At 43.9% G+C, this 23437-nt stretch overlaps 2 protein-coding genes across 3 annotated transcripts; one reads left to right on the forward strand and one right to left on the reverse strand.

Moving 5' to 3' along the window:
* Positions 1-1056: 1056 nt before the first annotated feature.
* Positions 1057-18633, reverse strand: tut7 (terminal uridylyl transferase 7). 2 transcript variants are annotated; one of them, XM_080003595.1, is made up of 29 exons: positions 18517-18633; positions 17162-17579; positions 16306-16460; positions 14583-14699; positions 14305-14482; positions 13697-13785; positions 13446-13497; positions 13178-13247; positions 12663-12789; positions 11796-11915; positions 11537-11656; positions 11074-11251; positions 9193-9872; positions 8609-8759; positions 8167-8253; positions 7871-7971; positions 7610-7667; positions 6899-7002; positions 5579-5668; positions 5356-5469; positions 5182-5259; positions 4383-4560; positions 4111-4158; positions 3223-3314; positions 3009-3124; positions 2716-2897; positions 2515-2603; positions 2331-2394; positions 1057-2234 (listed from the first exon to the last, which is right to left on the reverse strand). In XM_080003595.1, the coding sequence occupies exons 2-29, from the start codon at positions 17556-17558 to the stop codon at positions 2176-2178; spliced, it is 3894 nt and encodes a 1297-aa protein (XP_079859721.1). In that variant the 5' UTR covers positions 17559-17579; positions 18517-18633; the 3' UTR covers positions 1057-2175. The 2 variants fall into 2 exon arrangements, with proteins under 2 accessions (XP_079859721.1, XP_079859722.1); XM_080003596.1 differs by having other exon boundaries at positions 17162-17576; positions 18517-18611.
* A 1826-nt stretch (positions 18634-20459) lies between these two features.
* On the forward strand, positions 20460-22735 carry ccno (cyclin O; the record flags this gene model as incomplete). The annotated part of the gene is made up of 4 exons (XM_080004162.1): positions 20460-20491; positions 20640-21105; positions 21597-21782; positions 22082-22735. The coding sequence occupies 4 exons, from the start codon at positions 20460-20462 to the stop codon at positions 22733-22735; spliced, it is 1338 nt and encodes a 445-aa protein (XP_079860288.1).
* Between the last annotated feature and the right edge of the window lie 702 nt (positions 22736-23437).

Below are 23437 nucleotides of genomic sequence, written 5' to 3' on the forward strand. Positions count from 1 at the left end.
TGCGAAGATAGTAAAACATTGCAATGGTACACGAATCCTAAAAGAAAAAACATTCCAAATTAACAATAAATAACTATATATATATATATATATATATAACTATATATATATATATATAGTTATATATAAATAACTATATATATATATATATATATATATATATAAACAAAATCGAAAACAAAAACAAAAAAACTGAAAAATGAATAAACATTTAGGAATATATAATACATAAACATAAACACTAAATTAAATATTTTCCTCCAGGGACTAAGCTTTGTCTTAATGTTGCATTATCACCCTCTTGCTATAAACAAATTGATATATCCTGGATGAGTAAGCAGCAGTTTAATTGCCTTTCAACAATGGACTATGTTTTTTAATTCAGATTTTTTCATCATTTATGTGGTTATTTTACCCAATTTCTATGTTATGTTTAATCTCGAAATTTATTTTTTAATATATATATATATATATATATATATATATATATATATATATATATATATACACATATATCATATTGCCAAAGCATAACAAAAGATATATATATATATATCTTGTTATGGTTTGGCAATGATTTCTTGCCATGCTAACAAAGATTTGGATTAAATTGGTGTCTGTGTGTGTGTGTGTGTGTGTGTGTGCGAGCGCGCAGCTCCTGGCGCTGCCTTCAACCTGTGTCCTCCCTCCTCACCGTGTCGAGATGATCGCCATCTCTCCAGATTGTTAAATAAAGTTTTCCCTCATCTTATAGGGGGAGCGTTATGACATCACAAAGATATCACATGACGATGACACCCGCTACCACAGTTACCTTCTACTTTAATTTCAGATCATTTTCCTTTGGTATCACATTTACTTTTCACTGTTATTTATTTTTTAGTTCAAATTTAAGAATGATCAGAAACTCAACTAAAACTAGTTGTAAACCGCGTGCCGAACACAGGCGCCCATTCTTATTTTGTGACCACCGTCTTAATTGAAGTTCATGCACATGTTAAAATCCGCACAGAAAAACTCAAATGACGAGGACAATGAGGTAAGGAAATATAACTGTTGAACATTTGTTTTAGGTTTAATTGATAAGCAGGTCTTCAGACAAATAACCAGCAGCAAAAACAATGATGGTATGATCAACAATGGCCACAGAATGTATCTGTCAAATTCATTTACTTCTGTCGCTAAAATGATATTGAAAAGATTTCTTGATTTGCTGCAGGAAAAACAGTGTACGCAGTATGAGGTTTCGGGAACTAAAATAATTGGGGGTGTTGATGGGTGGGTTGATGGGTGTTTTTCTTCTTTTTTTTTTTTTTTTTTTTTTCTTTTTACAATATGATCATCGACAGTGTCAGTGCAGGGATAAGGAAAAGAAACAACAAAACTCATAAAATTTTGCCCTGTTGAAATAAATCACAAATAAGACGGCTCCAGGCATGCACGCACGCGCGCAGGCTCGCACACACGCACACACACACACACACACACACACACACACACACACACACACACACACCTAACACACACAGACACATTCGCTCTTTCACACGGTTTCTAAAAAAAAAAAATAGCCTTTTTGTGGTGGCTCTAAAACTATAGAGTAGGGATGGGGCGGGCGGGGGGGGCGAGGAGAATCTATTAGCACTGGGACACAGACGCACGCACGCAAGCAGGTGTATATGCGCACGTGGAGACATGGCTAAAGCTGCTCTTAACGCTGAATGATAGACGTCAGTGCACAGGACAAATCAAATTTAATATAAATTCTCTAAAAAACAACAAAAAAAAAAAAAACACTGGCCACGGCAGGTAAACAAAGACGCGAGAAGCATGCTCCATGGCTCGTCTTTTTCTTTTCTTTTTTGTTTGTTTTAAATAAAACCTTTTAAAAAGCCCCTCTGAGGAGGAGCTGGTGTTAAAATAATAAAATAAGCAATAAAAAAAACAAAAAAAAAAACATCAAAAGGCCCTATTTGGCTTCAAGTCAAGGCGATGACGTCCTGGCTTTGGCTTATGTGGGTTCCAGCGAGCCGCGCTGTCCCTCCAGACCGGGGCCGGGGAGGAGGGGGGAGGGGGGTTCGGCCGCGATGCGTTTTGACATCTCACTTCCTCTCCGACCGGAGCAGAACCCCACACGGCGAAAGGTCGGGGGCCGTCCTGTCGTAACGGACTCCGTCACTCCGCGGGGCTGCTCCTGCGCCTGGTGCCGCCCGTTTTCTGATGAGCTAGGCTACCTGCGAAACCACAGACGCCGCAGCGGGAGATTATAGTGGAGCGGGCGGCGTTATATCCGTTGAACAATTTTGTCACGAAAGGCAAATTTCACACACCTGCCTGGGGACTCAGGATTGAATTTTTCTGCTTTCTCTTCTTTTCGTCTTGAAGAGGTGAACCCTGGCGGAGAAAACGCAGTAACATTAAACTCCTGTCAACGTTGACAACAAAGAGGATCTAACAATGTGGACTCTTCACTACTTAGCAGCGAAAACAATAAAAAAAAACATGACATCACACCTGTTTCTCTTTGTCTCTGAAATTCCTTAAATGGCCAGAAGATGAGGACGGAGAGACGGAAAATGAAGAGGTCTCCGGTTTAGCCTTTCCTACCACACAAAAACAAACAAACAAAAAAAAAAAAAAAAGGTTATTTATATATATTTTCATATTGTAACCATGTTAATTTTGCAAAATCTTCAAATCTGACTTGGCGTGAACCTGCAGGGCCTCTGTAGTGGACGCAGTCTTTCTTGATGTGGGAGCAGGATCCGCACAGGAAGCAGCAGCGTCTCTCTTCCTGCCTCTTCCAGCGCTCGCCCTTCTGCGCCGGCGGCTCGTTGGAACCCTCCGCCGCCTCCTGCCGGTCCCGCGGGTCCAGGTCTCGCCTCTGCTTCCCCCGGCTGGGTGCACAAACGTTTGGAAGGTTTCCATAAACACCGAGACTTGGTACATCAAGTGTTTGATAAAAAATAAAAATAAAAAAAATCGGTTCTGAATGACACGACACCCACCTCTTCCGCATGGGGCAGTCCTTCATGAAGTGTCCGATCTTGCCACAGATTCGGCAGCAGCGGTCGTTCGGCGCCTGTTCGCCTTCGGTGAGAACCTCCGGGTCGAAGAAATACTCCTGGGGGACAGAGACGGAGGAGTTTCAAGGTCACGCTTGGTTCCGAGGCCGTGAAGCCCCCCTGCAGGTGTTGTGGCGTGTGAAGGGTTAAAGCGCACCATCTGACTGAGGTACTCGGTGGGGTAGACTTTGAGCGGCGTGCCAAACACCCTCCTGCCGTTGATGAAGGCCTTCATGATGAAGTTGGTCACTGTTTGGAGGGGAAGAACAGAAATTTCAACACAAGAAATATAAACTCAACTATTATGGGTATTATATTGAGTAACTGTAGGAATCAATCACCTTTTTAAGACATATTTTAACAAAATTCAAGACAGATTTTTGGAGAAATCTCCCATTTTCAATAGTATGTATACACAGTATATATTGTATTATATAAAGCATTACAGGAAAGTAGTATGTATTTGGTACACGGAAGAGGTATTAAGTAGAAATAGGGAAGCTTATGAATTAGATGATTGAATATTTATTTCTTTAACAGTTTTCTTTAGGTAAGATAGCAAAGTACATAACTAAACTGAAATAAAACGAACATATACATCCACACACATATACCATACACATACACACGTATATGTATATATACACATATACACACACACATATTCAAGATCCACACCCACACCTATGTATGTATGTATGTATGTATGTAAATAAATAAATACATGCACACACACACACACACACACACGCACACACAGTTTTTACCAGACAGAACATCGGTCAGATAAGGACAAGGATTTTGGTGGGCCTCTCTCTACAGGTAAGTATAAAGGTAAGTATTAGGTTGAGCGGTAAATTTATGGCTTTATAACTAAACTATAACAAAAATATATAACAAATAATACATGGATAAATCACACACAATGCTAAGTTTCAAATTTACACCTCATAAATGTATATGTAATGTCTTTTGAGGCCTAAATTTGGAAAACTGAATGTGGACTCATTCTCATTCTGACATACGAGGAATAAAGGAAACATACTTCTTCTAGACAGACCGGCACCGAGATTGTGATTCAGGTCGAACGGATCTGCCGAGAAAACAAAGGAAGTTAGGTCACATTTCAAAGAATAACTCAACCCGCGGTCAAAGACATCAAGGGCGCTAAAGTGCTTTCACTTGTTGACGAAATACTGATTTACTATCAAGTTTATTCAAGTCCCTTTTAAAAATGACGCAGACGCCATTTCTGAAGTCATCTGAGCGGTTGGGGCTCCTGGACCCAGCGCCGCACGCCAGCCCCCGCCCGCTCACCCTCGATGACGATGTACTTGGACGTCCACTGCTTGTTGAAGGTGGTGAGCGCGGCGTGCTGGCGGATGCTGATCACGTGCTCCCTGAAGTCAAAGTCCTCGGTGTAGAAGCGGAGCAGGCCGAGCCACAGCGCTCCGATCGTCTCCGTGTTCTTCTCATGATGTGGCCAGCGAGCGGGCTGCGGGTCCCAAGAGACACAACATGTCATGTACGACCCATATGAATGTGAGTTAAAGATTGTAACAGTACGTTTTCCCGGCCCTTTAAATAAAATGAAAAAAAGTTTTGGAAAAAAGGGGTGGATAGATAGCTGTCAGACATGTGTATACTGCTTGAATGGCTGCTGAAATATTTTAGATATCTGAGACAAACAAAACAAAGAAGCAAGGTGGAAGAGTTTGTGTAGACCTCATTCAATTTGCAGTTGGTTACAGTTTCTCAGTGGCAAATCTCAATGGTGTAACTTTGACCTCGCATATGTCAAACACCACGTTCAAGAGTTCAAGTGTCTTTATTTTTTTTAAAGAAATGAAAAAGCCCTCGAATAAACGGGAAAAGAAAGTAGTCTTTGGGATACGGAAATATTACTTGAAACCACAATTTAAATCTTTAATGTAAAAGGTTCTGTGTAATGTAAAGACAACATTAGAGTAAAAAGCAGTAGGCACCCTAACCATGTTCAAAATAATTTAAAATATTAAAAAATTTGAATTATTTGTGAATACATTCTAAGAGCTGTAGTTGTTATAAATACAGTAAAAAAAAAAACAACAAAAAAAAAAACAACCCAACAACTCACCAGTGCTTTCAAGTCATCAAAGAAGTAGACGTTCCAACCATCCACCAGGACTTCTGGCTTCTTCTCTTCATCATAAATCTACAGTGAAAGAAAACCAAGCAAAGATTTTCAGGGATTCCATGAAGATGGTGAGAGGAACAGGAAGATGCCCGTTCTAAGAGGGAGGTGCGTTACCTCCTGGAGCACGGGGATGACAGGAGGGTTTCTCTGCTGCAGGAAGAACAGGACCATGAGGGTGTAGGCGTAGGAGGAGAGGCTGCCACGCGACGCATCGCCGATGTCACACATCTGGAAACAAATGACAGTATGACAGCTGTACTTGTGGCCAAATGAATGTGTAAACTACTGCAAAGTACTTCAACCAATGACATTCAGGGTATATTCATTATGTATTCACCTTGGCAAACACCTTCATCACGTAGCAGAGGATGGTCACTCTCCTGTCGATGGCGGCGTAGGACGCCAGCAGATGTGTGTTGTGCAGGGCCTGAAAGTGCAGAGCAGACCAGCTGATATGACCGACAGCACGTGCTACGTCAGATCCTAAAAGTACTTCAGAGTGTGTTGGTGTAAAAGCTGACCGCAGCGCAGCGGGCAGGGGTGCTTGTCGGGCCCCTCACAGGAGAGGCAAAATAAGTATAAATAAATCAGCGGCAGAACTGCTTTACACCAATATATTTTACAACACGGTGCTTGGCGTTACTTGCGCATGCATGGGAGTAAGTGTAAACAAAGATGGCAGAACGTGGCGCTCGGGGAAATTAGATGGATTATTACAACATTTGGCCATCTGCTACAGCGCAGCAGCAACATAAGCTGAGGGTGAATTAAAGAAAACATTTTCAGTTTGGCAACAAATTTATACCGTAGTCACGGTATTACAGGGAAAGGCATACAGTTCAGAACCGTGTGTTTGCTTGATACCACAGTATACCTGAAAACAGTGTACAGTTACATCCATACATACATATTGTTTAAAAGATTATGATGCAAGTACCAATATCAGTCCCCTTAGTGATACCAATAGAGTACCTGATTCGATACCTTTTTGTTTTTCTACTCCGCCCATCATGTTTCATTCAGTTCCGTAAAGTGCCCCCACTCCTCCCCGTACAAATTATTTTTTACAAGAATGCATTTTTAAAATGTTCTAACCATTGAAATATTTATGAAATAACCATGCGAAACAGTACAAATCAAGTATATGGGCAGTGTCGCTTTTTTACAGATCTGGGTAGAGAAAGGATCAAATGCAGGTATCGTTTGACTGGAGAATTTTTTGTTACTACTGGGTATTGGGTTACTTGGGTTGATACCTTACAGGTATTGAGTACCAATAACTAGCCCTAATCCCTAGTGTTGCCCCTTGTTACAGGGGGACACGGATTAGTTCAGCCAACTGATTTCATTCCGTATGGAGAGAGGGGCTTCATGCTGATCTGTAGGTCACATGTGGAAGTGCATCTCAATGGGGTAGTGGTAATGATGGAGGAGGCATTCCAGGGTTCCCACCCTCTTCAAGAATAGATTTTCCAGGACATTTCCAGCTTTCTTATTAGAGACCCTGGACAATTCTTTATTTTACGTGACATTTTGGCCCCCGACTACTCCCAACCCTAAAGCCCAACTACTGTTTTAACTTATTCATTCCTGTCGATCATTTACACTTTTAATGCCTTGACCCCACACGGCCCCACACACATGCACAGGTGCGTACCAGGGTGTTGTACAGGCTGATGTCTCCTTCCAAGCCTGTGCGAATGTGGTAGAACTTGACGATGGGGACCTTGGCTGTGGTTATGGGCAGGATGTTTCTCAGACCTTGAGGTGCACGAGTAGAAATGGAGAGCAAGGTTAAGAGACGGCCTTTACGTTGCTTCCACCACGTACATATTAATGCTGACATTAGGGCTGGGCTGTTGGCAGGGCCTCACAAAGGGACACGATTCAATTTGATCAATCCGATATTGATGAGGGCTTACTATGTGATTCTATTAAGTTCTATTGGCAATTAATACATTTGAAAATTGCCACGGAACAAATTCAGTCCAATAGAGAAATTTTATATTTCAACTCAAGGGGATGGTAGCTCAGGCGGTAGAGCTGGTGGTCTAGTGATCTAAAGGTTGCTGGTTCGATCCCAGGCTCCTCCTGCTAGCATGCTGTAGTGTCCTTGAGCAAGACACTTAACCCCTAATTGCTCCTGATGGCTGCGTCCGTCGGTGTTTGAACAATTGTAAGTCGCTTTGGATAAAAGCGTCTGCTAAATGACTAAATGTAAATGTAAATGTAACTCATTTGTGGCTAGGATGGTATTTAAATGAAGTGGCAAATGCACGCACAACTGAAAAAACAACGTATCAATATTGACAATTTACATACATTCAAATACATATATATCAGTCATTTCTTTTGAGTTGTTCCTCACCAGGATGTTTCTTCAGCAGCTTCGCCAGGCTCTCAATGATACTGATGCAGTCCAGATCCTGACAACAAACATAAATGGACAAATTAAAATAAATAAATAAAATATCAAATGGCTACACCCCATAACCACTGTTACCACTTAAAAGTCCTCTGTGTTTCTCTCCTGTAAGCTGCAAGAGGACAGAATCCCTGACAGAGTGTTGCTGCAGACAACCAACCACTTGGTTGAAAGCCTATGGATAGTACTAATCTCGGTACTTACGTCTGCAGTCTCCCGGCCCTCCAGAACCATGCAGATATCCAGGTCGCTCTGTCTGAAGCCAAAGCCGTTCTTCGACGATCCAAACAGCTGCAGCCTCGCTCCTGCCCGTCACAATGCAAAACCACCGGACGCAGTGAGGAACTCCTCTCAATTGACAAACAACTGGACGGATTGTGTCTCTTAACCGAAACCCACAAACTGAAGCAGGGCCGCTCTGAATTTACTGTGACTTTCTAATGAATGACAATAACAAAACAAAAAGGTGAATCATTCTGTTGATTTATAGTTCCCATTACCAGCAAACTGTCTCCTGACAAAGTTCTCCACATCTTGAAGGATGTGTTCCCTCAAACCCATCTCTAGTTCATCAGGGGCAAAGTCTTCTGCAGAGACAGAAAAAAACACGTGTTTTGGTCGGAAAGAGAGAAGAGACTACAACCACGGAAATAAGTTGAATGAGTTGCGTGTCGGGTTCTGCCCTGGTAAAAAGGCCATTCTCACCATCTGTCACTTGCCAGTATTTATCCCTATTAGAGGAACATGACATTCCTTGATGGCTGTATATGCAGATTTTGTATTTTTTAACACATTTTCACTATCTAGAAATGTGACAATGCGATTCCTAAAAGTATGCGCTGATTCAGTGTTCCGATCGGATCGGGGTCAATAACATAATTATTGACAGAATGAATCTTCCTTCATTCTAGACATCAAGTAAAATGTCGATGAGTCACTTACTAAAGCACTGCTCACAGACTTGGTCGAGGGTTTTAAGAAACCTTGGTGTCATGGGGGGCAATGGCTCAAGCTCCACCTTCTTGAAATCCTCTGAACAGTCTTTTTTGAGGTGGCCGTCACGTTTGCACAAGCTGCACACGACCATGTGGGTCTGGAAGAGAACAAATAGGGTTTAGAACCAACGTTGACACAAGCAAGTTCGTTTGGCACAACTTCATGATTCAGTCATGCTTCCAGTCAACTCCAACTCTAATATCATCATCTGACTCCAATATTGATGGGGCTTTGTATTCTTTGAAAAACTAATATTACCACCGAGCCCCCACCTCAAGATAAAACTTTAGGCACCAATTTTTATATTGTTTAATCAAAATTATTCGTGCAAATTCAGTGGTTAAAATTAAAAGTGTTGACTTTCCCACCCTGGACGATTCCAGGTTCACAAAGTAAAAGTCTTTTGAAATCCAGGTGGTTCTCATAATACTCTCAAAAAACACTTCCTGGGCCTGGAGTATCCATCTCTGCATGCGAGTCAAGAGTTCAGCCTCATACATAAAGACGTGGAGCAGAAATTAAAAGTTTACCTTTCCCCGTGTGAAGGCTTGCTTGGTGAACTCGTAGCTCTGACCCACTTTGTACTGGTTCTCGTCTTTGGTCACGCCCTTGGCGGACGAGGGGGTGGCGCTGGGAGGAGCCAGCTCCTCCTTCCGCTCCTCCTCGTCCATGGAACCGGGCGTGTCCGGCCCTTCCTCGTCAGAAAAGAGCTCCTCGCCCGACGCCTCGTCCAGGTGGAAGAGCTCCTCTTCCTCCGTGGTGAAGCTGTCCAGGTGGCGGCGCCTGCGGGCGTCCATGGTGTCGTCTTCCTCCTCCTCCTCCTCCTCCTCCTCGGCCATCGCATCTTCTTCCTCGTCTTCGGAGAGGCTGCTTTTGCCCAAATCCATTTTTTCTTTCCCCGTCTCCCTGTCCGAATCGCACACTTTGTCCACTTCCTCCTCTTCTTCGATGATGCAGTCGGAGTCTTGGTGAGTCCCTTCGGGTTGAGTTGCGCTGGCAGCTTTCGGATTGAGGCTAAGCGAGCTGATACCAGGCAGGTCAGCGGCACCCTGGCTGGGCCTGTGCCGTTTTTCTACCCTGTGGTTGGCGGCTGTAGTGTTGAGCGGCAGGGCGAAGTACTTGTAGGTGGTTTTGAGGCAGTGGACAAAATACTCAAACATTTGCTGACTGTTGACGGAGCGGGCGACGTTCCTCTTCACAGCAAAGGGATCTAACAGGAAAAAAAAAGGTACAAAGAGGCAAAGCTCAAAACCTTTTAAAAACACGAACAAACTATAGTATGGCTATAAACTAACACCTATTGATCGTTAGTACAGACTGACCATTAGTTTGGAGTCATTACAACATACAGACTTTCATACTTTCAGTTCCTCACATCACATCTCAACTTGATTCCATGAATCAAGAAAATGAATCGATTCTATTGATTTTAGTTTCAGATCTGGGATTTTTTATGCATTGTGAATATTTCCTATTTTAGTCCGGTATTGAACAAATACTGGTGCATAGCTATGTGAAATGTGGAAATACTTTTATAATAAGTGTGAGTCCAGGGAGTGTTGAGTGTTCATTAATCGATTGTTCTTAACTCTAAACAATCGTCGTTGAATCGATAACATAAATGCTAATGACATCACCAGGTGGCATGGAAACATGGGGACCTACGCAATGCCCCGCTCAGCGAGTAAAACAGCGAGTCTCAGCGAGTTAGATCCGTAAAAGTTGGTTCGCGCCAACAACAATATTTACAACCCGTCTCTGCATGCGTCAATATTTAAACTTTTTGCCGTCCTCAATGACCGAATGAGTCAGATGTAGCAAATCAAGTCTGGTACAGATATGGACAACGAGAGGCTAATAAAATGACTAAAAATGACAAAAATTCTTATACATATTAACAGACCCAAAATAATTTTGTTGAATATATTTAATTGAAGTCATCACCATAGCAACATATCCCTTGTTACGGTTTGCCATCATACCTCTCCCGTGTGCCGTTTTTTATCCTCTCTCCCCATGGCGTTCAGAAAGTGCCGTTATCCCGTTCCCGTCTACCGTGTTTCATCTGAACGCAGCATGAGTTCTTGAGCAACAACAGGAAGCTCCTGTTTTCTACACGCAGCCATGTTTGTTGATTGTCGTTCTTCTGGAAGCCTCCATCTACTTCTGCTAGTACTTCCTACTCCACTAGGATTTTTTTTTCTCGGCTGCCCCGTCGTTCCGGTGAGTACTACTACTTCCTGGCTGGGATTTTTTCTCGAAACTCCCTGCACCCCAAAGACTCAGTTTAATCAAGACTGCATATTGTTCAGTTCTTACCGACGAGACAAAATCTTAATCGATTAAATTCTTATTAGAAATTAACTGATAGTCGATTAATTGTTAACGTCCCTAGTTGAGTCTTATCTTACCCTCCACAGCGATGCGTTTCTTTGGCCAATCCTTGGCCTCCCGGGAGAGGACTGCATTGGTGCGCACACTGATCACATTGTCAGCCACGTTGAACTCCAGTGCATAGAAGCGAAGCATTTCAACCCACAGTAGTCCGACGTCAACAGCGGAGCGGGACTTCTGGAACACCAGAGCAGCCTACAGAGAAACAATTACACACAAAACAATCACATCAAAAACATATCCATAATTGAATCAGAAATCAATCCATTTTTATCTTGAAATACTAATTTGGGAAAGGTTGTCATGGTTATTTTTTCCCCACAAAGTCAATCAACAATTCATGAATTCAGTAGACAAATGGATCAAGAACACAACAGTGCTACCTGAAAAAGGTGTTTAAAATAGATTCAAATTATGATATATTCATTTTGTCTTTATGTTAGACCTGATTTGTAAGTTTCAATGTGGGACCTGGATTACCTTTCCCTCTGCTTGTGGCGTGGAGTCCTTGGAGGAGGGGAAATAAGCCCAGTGCACATATCCATCCTCTAGGTGCTTCAGACTGAAGTCTGACAACTTGCTGAGAGAAAACTCTTTGACCTTAAAAATAATTACATACATTATATTACAAATATATAAATGACAAAATGTACGAAAATCAATTGGTTTACACCAGGTTGATGCATTTATTTACTGCAAGACTTTAAAAACAGACATAAAAAGTACATGGTAGACAGACCTCAGGGTTCAGGTATGTGGGCAGCAGGGGTTCTTTGCGCTGCTGGAGGAAGAAGATGACCATGAGGGCGAAGACGTACGGGGGCAGGCCTCCTTCCTCGGCACGGTCCACCTGACAGATCTGACACCACAAACACAAAGTAATGATTAACACATAGCATGAGAATAGTGCAGTGCTGCCATTGACAGGATATGACGACATACAGCTGGGTGACAATGAATTTGGCATCGATAGCACCACTTGTTATCTATATAGAAAAAAAGAAAGAAAGAAAGAAAAAAAGAAAAGGAACATGGACACCCAGCTCTGGTTCTAGGCATTTTCTGTTCGCCTAGAGCGGCATGGCGGAGCGCAGATCACGCACGCTGTGCCCACACCGCGGGTGCGTCAAGGACACGTTCCTCATGGATGTGCATAACTTGCCCAGACAATCTGCTACTTCGATGCCCATTCACGCTTAAAAAAATAAATAAAATGAAAACGCGCCTGATAAGGAGGGCACCATGGGGCATCTAGCAGCAAAGGGGCGGGTGCTCGGGCACAAATACAATTTCCTGAACTTCATAGACTGATAAGAAAAGCTACAATGAAGGCTGTGCCTACTTGGCCCTAATATCCATAACACAAATTATTTGTTCTCAAATACTTCATTGTGTAAATATCTTAAATATTATAAAAATCTTATTATTAACATTTATTTTGATATAATTATGTGTCATAAAACCATTAAACTAAGGGTTGGAAAACCACTGAAATTAGATAATGCTCATCTTAATTTACCGTCCTGCCTTGTGGTAGGTTAGATGAGAATTCAGAATCCGAAAGAGTCTGGGGACTGACATTTCATGAATCCGGCTGACAACTCACCTGGGCCCAGTGTCTAAAGCCGATCACCAACGGAAGGAGGATCTGCTCCCGTGCAGCTAAAGTGGACAGGTATGCAGTGGTCTGGCAGGCGTTGTCATTTCCTGCGCTCACTTTGCAGATTAGGCCGCTGCAGGTAGCAACGACAGATTTGAAGATTTCACGTGTCAGATAGCGTGAGCATGCCGCTCGAATTCATGTGGGTTGCATTGTAACCGTATTAAATGAGTGATATAGTAGTGTAATTAGAGGTTAATTTGTACAGAGAAACTTAGAATAGAAAATAGAATTCAGTGGATTAGGAAACTAGATAAAATGCTTACTTGCAAGACACAATGAAGAAAACATGAAAAAATGCTACACAATGCACCCGTCTTCAGAGTCAATAACCTGGAATATACATGCACATTTTATTGCAGTGTTGAGAAACTACAATTTAAACTCTCCACAAATAGGACTTTGAACTGTGAAGCAGTGTGAGCTGGACAAAGCAGATAATGTAGTGCGGCCACACCCACCTCTCTCTCTCTTTGCAGATGACCACAGGTACTCTGGCATGAAAATCGGCCTCCAGGTCAACAAAGAGAGCTGAAGGCAAACGCAAGACGAAGCATTTTCACACATCTCGTCTTATCTACCACTACATGTGCTTTTCTGCCAACTGAGCTTGTTTACATCAGTGGTCACTTGCTTAAATCGCTCTAAATATACCTTTAAGATAAGCCCTGATAACAGTTGTGGAAAAGGGGGAAGTGTGGACGTTGCATTAAAACGGTAGTTACTCACGGCTCAACGTGAGGCTCTCCTGCACCTGCAACAAGACGTCCGGCTGATGCATCTGTGAATACATTCCATTTCAAAGCCTTTTACAACATGAATTCAACACAAAAGGACGTATGAATTCTGGCGAGCCCTGCAAACAAAACAGTAATAGATCACGGATAATTGACATGCTGCAGAGAGAGTGGACATGATGTGTGACACGAGGAAAGGATGGAGAAACTTCTAAACTTTGGACCTCATTCTAGGATACTCACGTGAGGGGGATACTGAATGTCAATGTTGATGTCTGCGTGCTTGAATCCAAATTTAGTGCAAGAGGATCCATAAAGTCTGAGTTTGATCTCTAGGGGGAGGAGAAAGAGAAAAAGAGAGAGTCTGTAACTCAAGATATTTGCATACAAAAAAAAGGCTTTTAGCATCGTTAGAATGCATTGGAGCCTGATACGTCAACATTATTACAAAAGCACCCCGGTGCAATTATTTTAGCTGGCCGCAACAATTTGGCAAAAATTGTGAAGATTCAACAGTCATGTTTATACTCAAACGTAAGCGTTCACGTTTTAAAACAATGTTTCAAACGTCACAAATCAATGTGAATTATGTGCATTTCCTTCAGGTGAGTTGAGGAAAATTAACCCAACCCAAATTTTTACGTTTCATTGCTCAATGTCAAAAAAAGTCTCAAGATGGATTTTCACAAGATGGATGTGCATTTTTTAAACTGGTATAAGATTACACTATGATAGTGCTGCGATATGAACAAATAAAATTAAAATAATTCTATGTATGACAATGACTCAGTAACGAAAACGTCATGATGGCCGGAGCCCTGGTCGGAGCCCAGTTGATGGCTCCTCCTCACCAGGCAGGACGGATAGAAGGAGCTCTTGCATGGTGGAGACGATGCTGCGCCTGCTCTCTACATCCTGATCACTCAGCCCGTGCTCCAGGAAAATGGCCTTCAGCGCGGCCCCCACCGCATCGACCTGCTCCGGCCCGGGCGGCTGGATCTCAGTCAGCATCGCCTGCTCACGCTTCTCCTACATGAGGCAGATTTTAAACCAACCCAAAGGTTTTAGGTTTAAAGATCGTCATAATTTTTATTATTTTAATGATTGTACTTAAAAGGCAGCTTCGTACCCTGGCCTTCCTCTTGTGCCACTTGTCTTTGACGTGCCGGTGGGAGGCAGACAGCGAGTCCAGCAGCACATCACACAGCGAGCAGACGTACAGCGCATTGGGGTTGCTGCGGGATCTCTGGGGAAATAGAGGTGAGCGATTGAATAAAGGAAAGAGGACGCCAGACCACCGCTGTAGAGGTTTGTAGAACCAGAGAAAAGTCCTTTAAAGTTGCCTTTAAAGGAGTTAGTTTGGCAGTTCGATGTGGATGACTTCCATCAGTGAGTGATGGACGTGGATTATTTAGAATGTATTTTTACACAATTATTACTTTCACGGATTTACATATTTACAAAACAATTCACCATCAATGGGAAGTCATGCTTTAGTTTTCAAATAGGACTCAAATTGAAGTCCCTACACTACAATTGAGTATTTCCTAAGGAGGGACAATTTAAATTAGGGCTGAACAACTAATCAAATTCAAACCCCCATCGCAATGTAATAGAGCGCAATTTTCAAATCGCAAAAGCTGCGATTAAAAAAACTTTTTTAAATTTATTTAAATGTTACAGAGTATAACCAGTAGGGCTGTCCAGGGTCAGCTCATCCTATAGGCGATATAGGTGGCCGCCTAGCGCGCCATCCCAAGGGGGGGACGCGGAGTGGGCGTGATCGGAGCGCAATTTGCGCACCTGTCTCCCTCTCCAACAGTACCGAAGAAGCGGACACCAGCAATATGTGTGCCAGCGATGCGCCCGCCAGCGATGGGGTACCTGCGATCGGCACACCAGAACATTGTGTTTTTATTTTACGTCTCCTTATGCAACTAAAGCGTGCGTAATGGGGACACTTTTTCCATGACTCGCATACACCCCCCCCAGCCCAATTAAGCTAATTGTTTTAACCGAACCTCCATGCTGCCCCCTGGGGAGACCTGGTTCTCTGGTGCGGGCCACGGTGCGCTGTGCAGCTGGCAGAGCTCAGAACACCTGTAGAGTCCAGATGGAGCCTCTTCCAGAACACTGCGTCTGTTTTTTTGGGGCGGTATTCCACCTTTTCATTTTATTTAATGAGCATAAAGCCGTCCCTGAGCACACGGAGCGGCGCTTGAACAAAGCTCATTCACTTGCACGCACAAAGAGGAAGTAGGTGGACGTATGGCCGCGACACTTTTATAAAAAAAACAATACATTTATGCTGAAACAGTGCATATTTTTTTCCTGTTCATTTCCAGATTGAAACAATTATAAGGCTTGAACTTAAATCAAACAGTCAACATTCTGGTGTGATTGAAGGTTTTCCTTTTTACAATTTGATAGTTAAAAAAAGATATGTCATTCATATCAATTCCTATATCAATTCATCTCATTGCATCATAACACGTAGGCCTGGGCAGCAGGAAAGAGCAGTTTATATGTTGACTGTATCCAATGTTGTGTTGGTCACACTACAGAAAGATGTATTGCTTGTGTTTGGTGAATAATACAGACATAATAATACAAGGAACTTAAAAAAATGCATACTAAATCACAAATCACAATATTGGTCTTAGAAAAAATAAAATCCAATCGCAACTTGATTATTTTCCCTGAACCGTTCACCCTAATTAAAATAGCCATTCAAATAAACCCTCTTTTTCGTAAATTGTCTCCCCAAATTGGCCCTAAACATTTGACTCTGCATCATCACCATGAGCTGGGCTAGCTGCTCCTGCGAGGCTCAGTCAGAGGCCAGCACTCACCTTCTTCAGGCGGGAGATCTGGTCGTTGAGAAGCCGTTCCTCGGCGTAAAGTAGGCTCAGCAGCTCTTCAGATGAGAGTGTGGACTCGTCTATCACCGGGCCCCGGTCTTCGTCCTCGAAACCCCTTCTCCGGCCCCGGTTCCTTCGTCTTGCCCCTGGGAAAAGGAAAAAGTGATCCATCACAACGTGCAATACAAGAATATTTCATGACAGGGATCGGATACATGGTACAATTAACGTGCAATACAAGAATATTTCATTACAGGGATCGGATACATGGTGAAATTATAGTATCTCTCAGACATGTTGCAGGCCTTTTTACGTTCCAGTGGTTAACAACGTGGGGCCTGGGGGTTCCCCAGCAAAATGATAAATCTTTCAACTTCAACATTATATGATTTATGCAGTATTCACTGATATCTTATGCTGAGATATGACAATAAAGAATCTTATCTAATCGAATCTCTAACTAGAGTAGTAAAGATCTTCTGAGATGGTGGTCCTAGAGACCAAATATTATCAAATGGGGTTCATCAGCTACCATGCACCATTGCATTGCTCCATCATAGCCGATTGGGTCATTCGAATATGGCAACTAAATAAAAATAAAAGGACGTTTTTTGTTTTTTTTTCATTAGGCAAGGTTTCATTGTTTTGTTTTGCAAATTATTGTTAAATAAGGTACAACAGACTATTTTGACAGGAAAACCTACGTAGTATCAAATCTAGGAAACAGCCAGTGGATGGAGACTATAAACCCGGACAACATCTAGTCTTATATATATCACAATATCGATATTGTATGGATATATCGCCCAGCCTTACTATTCAATATGGTTTTCCCCACTGTTCCCACCTGAGTTATGAGCTCCTTCAGCAGACTCCCTGTTCCCATAATCGTCCCGCAGGTCTTCCCTCCAATGCTGTTGCTGTGCGCGCTCTCTCCAGTTTTCTCTGCGGCCGCCGCTGTTGTTCTGAAACCCCGGGAACCTCCGGAAGCCCTCCTTCTGCGAGGGGCTGTGTCCTCCTCTAAAGCCACCGCCAGGGGAGCTACTCAGGGGCCCCTGCACTCCTTTATTGGGACTGGCGTGGTAGGGGCCTCCGTGGTTCTTCCTGCTCTGGTAGCCTCCCGCTGGTATGGGGATGTATGCGCGTCCCATGTCCGGATTCCTCCAGCCGTCCGTCTCATCTGTTGCCATGCTCCTCTCCCGTGGCCCTGCTTTGGCATGGCGTGGCCTGTCTGACTCTTCCATGGTGCGATTAAGTTAGAACTGCTGAGTGAAATGAGTCATATTCGTTAGCAACTGGCCCTTGAGCCATCAACACCAACCCTTTTTTTTCCACAGCTAACGACTACACAACAAAAAGCACAATGAGCAATGTACACAATGAGCAAGGTAGTCAGAAAACAAAAAAAAATACTGTGCAATCATATGCATCGAAGCTTAACATAGGGGCAAAGTCTAAAATCGTGATATTTTTGGAAGAATACCACAATATTGATATTTTGACTGTTTGTGAATTCATAAGATATTCACACAGAAGAAATATTCAAAAAGTCATAATTTGGAAATGTGGGTATTAAAAAGGCTCTTTAACTTCAGAATGATGCATTCATTACTTGACTGTATTGCAGCTTGAAAGACAACATTTACTTATTTCGTTATATTACAATAACCAAAATATCTAGTCTCATATCGGGATATCGATATAAAATCGATTGATCGCCCAAGGTTTACATATGCAAATTCGACTCGGGTGTTTATCCTCGTTAAAACTTTGGATTGGGTTTGTAATAAGGTTAAGTATATGAAGTAAGAGTGGCTGCTTAACAACACGGTGTTATTTGAGGATATTAAACAAATGACGTCATGGTCGCAGTACCTTAACCTGGCTAACAACCACAATCAGTGTGACGTTAGCCTGACGTGTAAGGACGGTTTGAATATAATTTCATGCTTTTTTCTGATCGTTTCCACCGACACGTCGTCTTAGCTTACCGGCCGGAGCGTTAAGGTTATTATTTTATTTTGTCCAAAGCAAGTGAAGCGACATTGGGGAACTCACAGGCTAGTCGCTAGGAGGCCTAGCGGGCTAGCAAAGCTACAGCTAACGTGAGCCGAGCGGGGCGGTCTTTGGGGCGCGCCGCTAACCGCCCAACGGGGGCTTGAAACGGGGCGCAACACGCGGACACCGGGGCCCGGACGATACCTTTGGCGTTTATGTGATCGGCATCGCTGAACAAGCGCCGCGGCCGGGCCGACACTGTGGGCTGACGCTCAACGCACCGCACGCTTCCTCCCTCGTCCTGCGCCGAGTGGAGCGGCGGGCGGGGGGGGGCGGGGCGTGCGCGGAGTGGGGCGGTGTCGACCTGGTTCCATTGGTCGAGGGGCGCCCGGAGCGGAAGTGACGTCGTGGAGGGGGCGGGCGCTCGGGGCTGGCGGTCGTTTTTCTCTCTGGCGACAACAACAACAACAACAACAACAACAACGACAACAACGACAACAACGACAACAACAGCGTCGCGTTGTGATGCCGTTCGTTCCCGTTTCTGTCCCGATCGGGGTTGTTTGTTTTTTTGTTTTTTTTTGTGGGTTGTTTTTTTTCTCCGTCTCGTCTGCGTTAACTTCATTCCCTTTGTCCAGTTGTGTTTGGACCATCGAATTAAAACGTGTTGCTTGATTTTAAGATTATAACGACGGAAAAGAGTCGTCATGTTTTCTTGCGTTTCTCCCCCCCAGTCTGTATTTTTAAACTGGCTCAGCCTAACTGTTTCGGCCTGAAATAATCAAGATAAAACTATGATATTCTTGCCATTGATTCTGACATTTTAATTCGGGTAATTTGGCATTAAATATTTTCAAAGTTGTTCCGTTGAATATGAATGTTCCCCAATGTTCGTCCTTGTTCTCTGTACTTTTCCCCTGGTCATTTTATTTGCACATGCACATTGCTGCACTACTGTTCAGTATCTCCACTTAAAATGTGTGTGTGTGTGTGTGTGTGTGTGTGTGTGTGTGTGTGTGTGTGTGTGTGTGTGTGTGTGTGTATATATATATATATATTCAAGATTTTTTTTATTTGTCACATACATATGCATACTTTCATACATATATGCAGTGAAATGTAATATATATATAACATTATTACATTACATTATTATATTACAAAGTATATATATATATATATATATAGAGAGAGAGAGAGAGCATGGTGCACATATGCACACATTGTTTATTCTCTCTGTTTTATGTTATGTTATGCAGCTACAGACCACAGCAATTTCCTTGTGTGTGAAAACTTGGTGAATGAAGTGATCCTGATTCCCACACCACACTCACTGTTCCACAAGTTTCCAAAGATTGAATAATACTTTCACAAATCGGACACTGTGTTTGAAATACATCACGGGCTCTGTATTAAAATCTACTCCAGGTTAGACAGCTGTACGTATAGTAGTTTGACTACCATAGGCACAGAGCTCTACCTGGTTTTAGGTGGTCTGCGCGTAGAAACAAAAAGTTAAAAAATTCTGGTGGTACTGGTTCATTTTTCTGTTTGCTTTTGGGAGCTCTTGCGTCCTCTCGCGGCTGATTTCAGAACAGCTCTTAACCCGATTCCCGACCGCTCCTGGGATGTGTGTGTGGTCAGGTTTTCCTTTCTCCCAGTGATTCCATGGGTGAATGGAAATGGGTTAATTATGTTTATTCACTGTGTTGTGCTCCAGGCACATCCATATTTTATTTTGCCATGAAGCCTATAATTTGCCAAACTGTCTTTCTTCACCTTTATGAGGTAATAATGCACACACCCGCATTTTGTCATAACATTTTACATAGTTGTGCTTATTAGGCCTATGTATTACTGGAACTTGCTTTTTGTGATTAATGTCTAATAATTTAATGTTGAACCATCATTTCTGTGTTTTTCTGTCACATTTTACTACTTGATACTTTGTAATTAAGCAGCCCGCGGGGTGACAAATAAATACATATTTCACTCGAGCAGCAACTTTATAAAGTCTCTATATCTCCGTGGTGCGGTAGAGGCTTAATCCTTGGCAGAAAAATAAAAACAATTTAAAAAGTTTATTTGAGGTGGGTAATCTGATTATTTCATTTACCATCTGACTCACCCACCCGCCGCATAATGACATGGTTGCCCATGGCAACGAGGGCGGCGTGGTGTGAGGGAAGGGATGAAGCGGGGAAGGAGCCGGGAAAACAGTCGAGGGGAAGGGTGGGGTGGGGTGGGGTAGGGTGGGTTGGGGTGAGGTAGGGTGGGGTGAAGTGGGGGGACCTCGTGGGACCTCGTGTCGTTCCGTGTCTCGGCAGCTTGCAGTCCCACTTCTGCAGCGGCGGCCGTCGACACAGGAGGACCATGGTTTCACTCGGGAACAGCGGTGGTTGTGCTCCCGAGATCGTGTGCAAACGGCCGAGAACGGACACGGAGGGCGGGTGCAAACCCCCCGCAGCGGCCCGGCACGTACGGAGGCACAGAAAGCAGAAGATCACCTCCAGACTGAGCGACTCTGGCTTCGGGGAGGACCTCTGCCTCACGAGCCCTGCGTCCCCGGCCGGGGTGGCATCGTCCCCGGCCGGGGTGGCTTCGACCCCGGCCGGGGCGGCGGCGACCCCGGCCGGGGCGGTGCTGACCCCGGCCAGGGCGGTGGTGACCCCGGTGGATCCGTGTGAAAAGCTGTGTGACTGGCACCGGAACTACGGGGACGTTGGGTTCAAAATACAGAAGGACAACGAGACGCTGTTCCACCCCTTCAGGTGTCTGGCACGACAGCCACAGGTGGGACACGGGAGCAAGATGAAGGGTGCAGGGGCTGTTTTGTGTTATTGTATAAATTCATGGCCAGATTTCCACCTTTTAAGTGGTAATCCGTAAGATACTTGTGTTGAATAATCTTGTGTTTTTAATTTTTGACACTTTGTTTTTTATCTGGCACTTGGTAAGAAACCACTATCAGTGGATTTGACTGATGCATATGCCTCTCTATATACCGGTTCCATTGTTGGTGGCGGGGTCCGCCATTCCTGGCAAGAACGCAAAGTTCGGGCACTAGTTAGAAATCAAAAGCAGAATTTTGTTGTTTTCAAGGTTGTAACCTTTTCCTTAAATTCGAGGCAAAACAATTCAAGGACAATTTAAAAAAAAAAGTTCGTACAGCTCTTTCTCACAGTAAATGTCACAGTGGGGTTTACGGGACCAATTTCAAAATCAACATTTCTGTTTGGCTGTTAATTCAATGGATCATTTTGTCTCATATGTGTATCCCGCAGGTCACGGCAGAGGCGCGCTGCAAGCTGGTGAGCTGGCTCATCCCCGTGCACAAATATTTCCGTCTGTCCTTCGAGTGCTGCTGTCTGGCGGTGAATATCATGGACAGATTCCTGGCATCCACGCCGGTCGCTGCCGACTGCTTCCAGCTGCTGGGAGTCACGGCTCTTCTACTGGCGAGTAAACAGGTGATCTATCCATCTTATCTATCTATCTATCTATCTATCTATCTATCTATCTATCTATCTATCTATCTATCTATCTATCTATCTATCTATCTATCTATCTATCTATCTATCCATCTGCCTGACTGTCTGTCTGTCTGTCTGTCTGTCTGTCTGTCTGTCTGTCTGTCTGTCTGTCTGTCTGTCTGTCTGTCTGTCTGTCTGTCTATCTTTGAATAGCATACCTTATTGTGCTGTCCCTTACTCTGCCTTCCACTTCTCTCCCTCTCTCTCTCCCCCTCACCCCCCTCTCCCTCTCTCAGGTGGAGGTGTTTTCCCCACGGATCAGTCAGCTCCTCGCATTGTGCTGTGACGCCTTCACAAAGGAGCAGCTCTGCAACCTGGAATGCCTCGTCCTCCTCCGCCTGAACTTCCGCCTCGCCGCGCCCACCCTGGCCTTCTTCCTGGACTACCACGTCAACCGCAGCAAGGCCGGAGCCCCGCCAGAGCCGGGCCCCGGGGCGGCGCCGGGGAACCGGGAGCCCAAAGGTTCCGGGCGGCGCAGCAGCCTGGCCCAAAGGGTGTGTGAGTTGAGTCTAGCCGACTACGCCTTCAACCGCTACCTCCCTTCCCTCACCGCTGTCTGTGCGCTCGCAGTGTCCGGTGAGTTGCTGCGGGCCGGACAAAGCCTGGACAAGCCAACGCGGGACCAACTCAAAACGCACGCCGCCGCGCGCTCACCTCGGCTGATCCAGGAGCAGCGCAGAGTGCGTTCAACCAGGCGATCCGGCGTGGATCAGTCCCAGGGCGTTGTCGGACCCGGTCCATCCGAGAAGAGCGTCGCGCCGGTCGAGAGCGACATCCTGTCCGCGGGTCTGGAGGGCCACGGTCACGGTCTCGCCCAGGAGTGCAGGGAGAACCTGGCGTTGTTGGTGTCGCTCAACGAAGAGACACTGCGGGCGATATCGGCGATGTGACGTCTGTTCCGTCGATAATTATTGGAATCCGGTGTAAAATCGAAGTGCAGTATCGGTGTTTTGATCTCTAGTGTTACAGTCTGTTTCTCAAAAAAAAAAAACAGATATAGAAGTTGGAGACATTGTTTTTCCGTAGAGCGAGATAGAGGGAGCTGAAGAGTGTGACCCGATGGAAAATCATGTGATGATGTTATTTTTTTACCAAACCCTTTACCTCATAGATTGTCAGGGTTGATGCTGTGATTATTTTGCATTTCTGCATTGTCATAGAGGCTGTTATATTTATTTATAAAATTATATTGTTTATTCATGTACGATATTATCATTCTATTGTGCTCTTTGTACTTTATGAAGGCATGTTTCCAAGACCAAAGCTCAAATGTACTGTAACATTTTGAGACGTATACATTATCAAATGCAACGTCCCGAAAAACTGATCAGACATTTATGTTGGAGCGTCTGATGTTACTGTTGTGAATGTTCGTCCAAGTCATGAAGGTGTCAAATAAACAAACTCAACAAGGGAAACTCAGTGTGTGTTCTTTCTTTACATGGAATACTTCAAATCATTGTTTAGAGTAACTTTTACATCCAGCGACAGAAGGTAGCATTCATAAATAGATAAATAGCAGACAGACAGACAGACAGACAGACAGACAGATAGATAGACAGAAAGATAGATAAATAGATAGATAGATAGAT

The sequence above is a fragment of the Zeus faber genome (assembly GCF_960531495.2).
Source record: "Zeus faber genome assembly, chromosome: 7".
In the NCBI taxonomy this organism is placed as follows: domain Eukaryota; kingdom Metazoa; phylum Chordata; class Actinopteri; order Zeiformes; family Zeidae; genus Zeus; species Zeus faber.

Excerpts from the sequence above, each read along its gene's own strand:
- tut7 (XM_080003595.1), bottom strand. The coding sequence starts at position 17,558 with ATGGAAGAGTCAGACAGGCCACGCCATGCCAAAGCAGGGCCACGGGAG. Across the intron at positions 14,483-14,582 it reads GGCACAAGAGGAAGGCCAGG|GAGAAGCGTGAGCAGGCGAT; the intron begins GTACGAAGCTGC and ends TGCCTCATGTAG. Across the intron at positions 2,235-2,330 it reads AATCCTGAGTCCCCAGGCAG|GTAGCCTAGCTCATCAGAAA; the intron begins GTGTGTGAAATT and ends GTGGTTTCGCAG.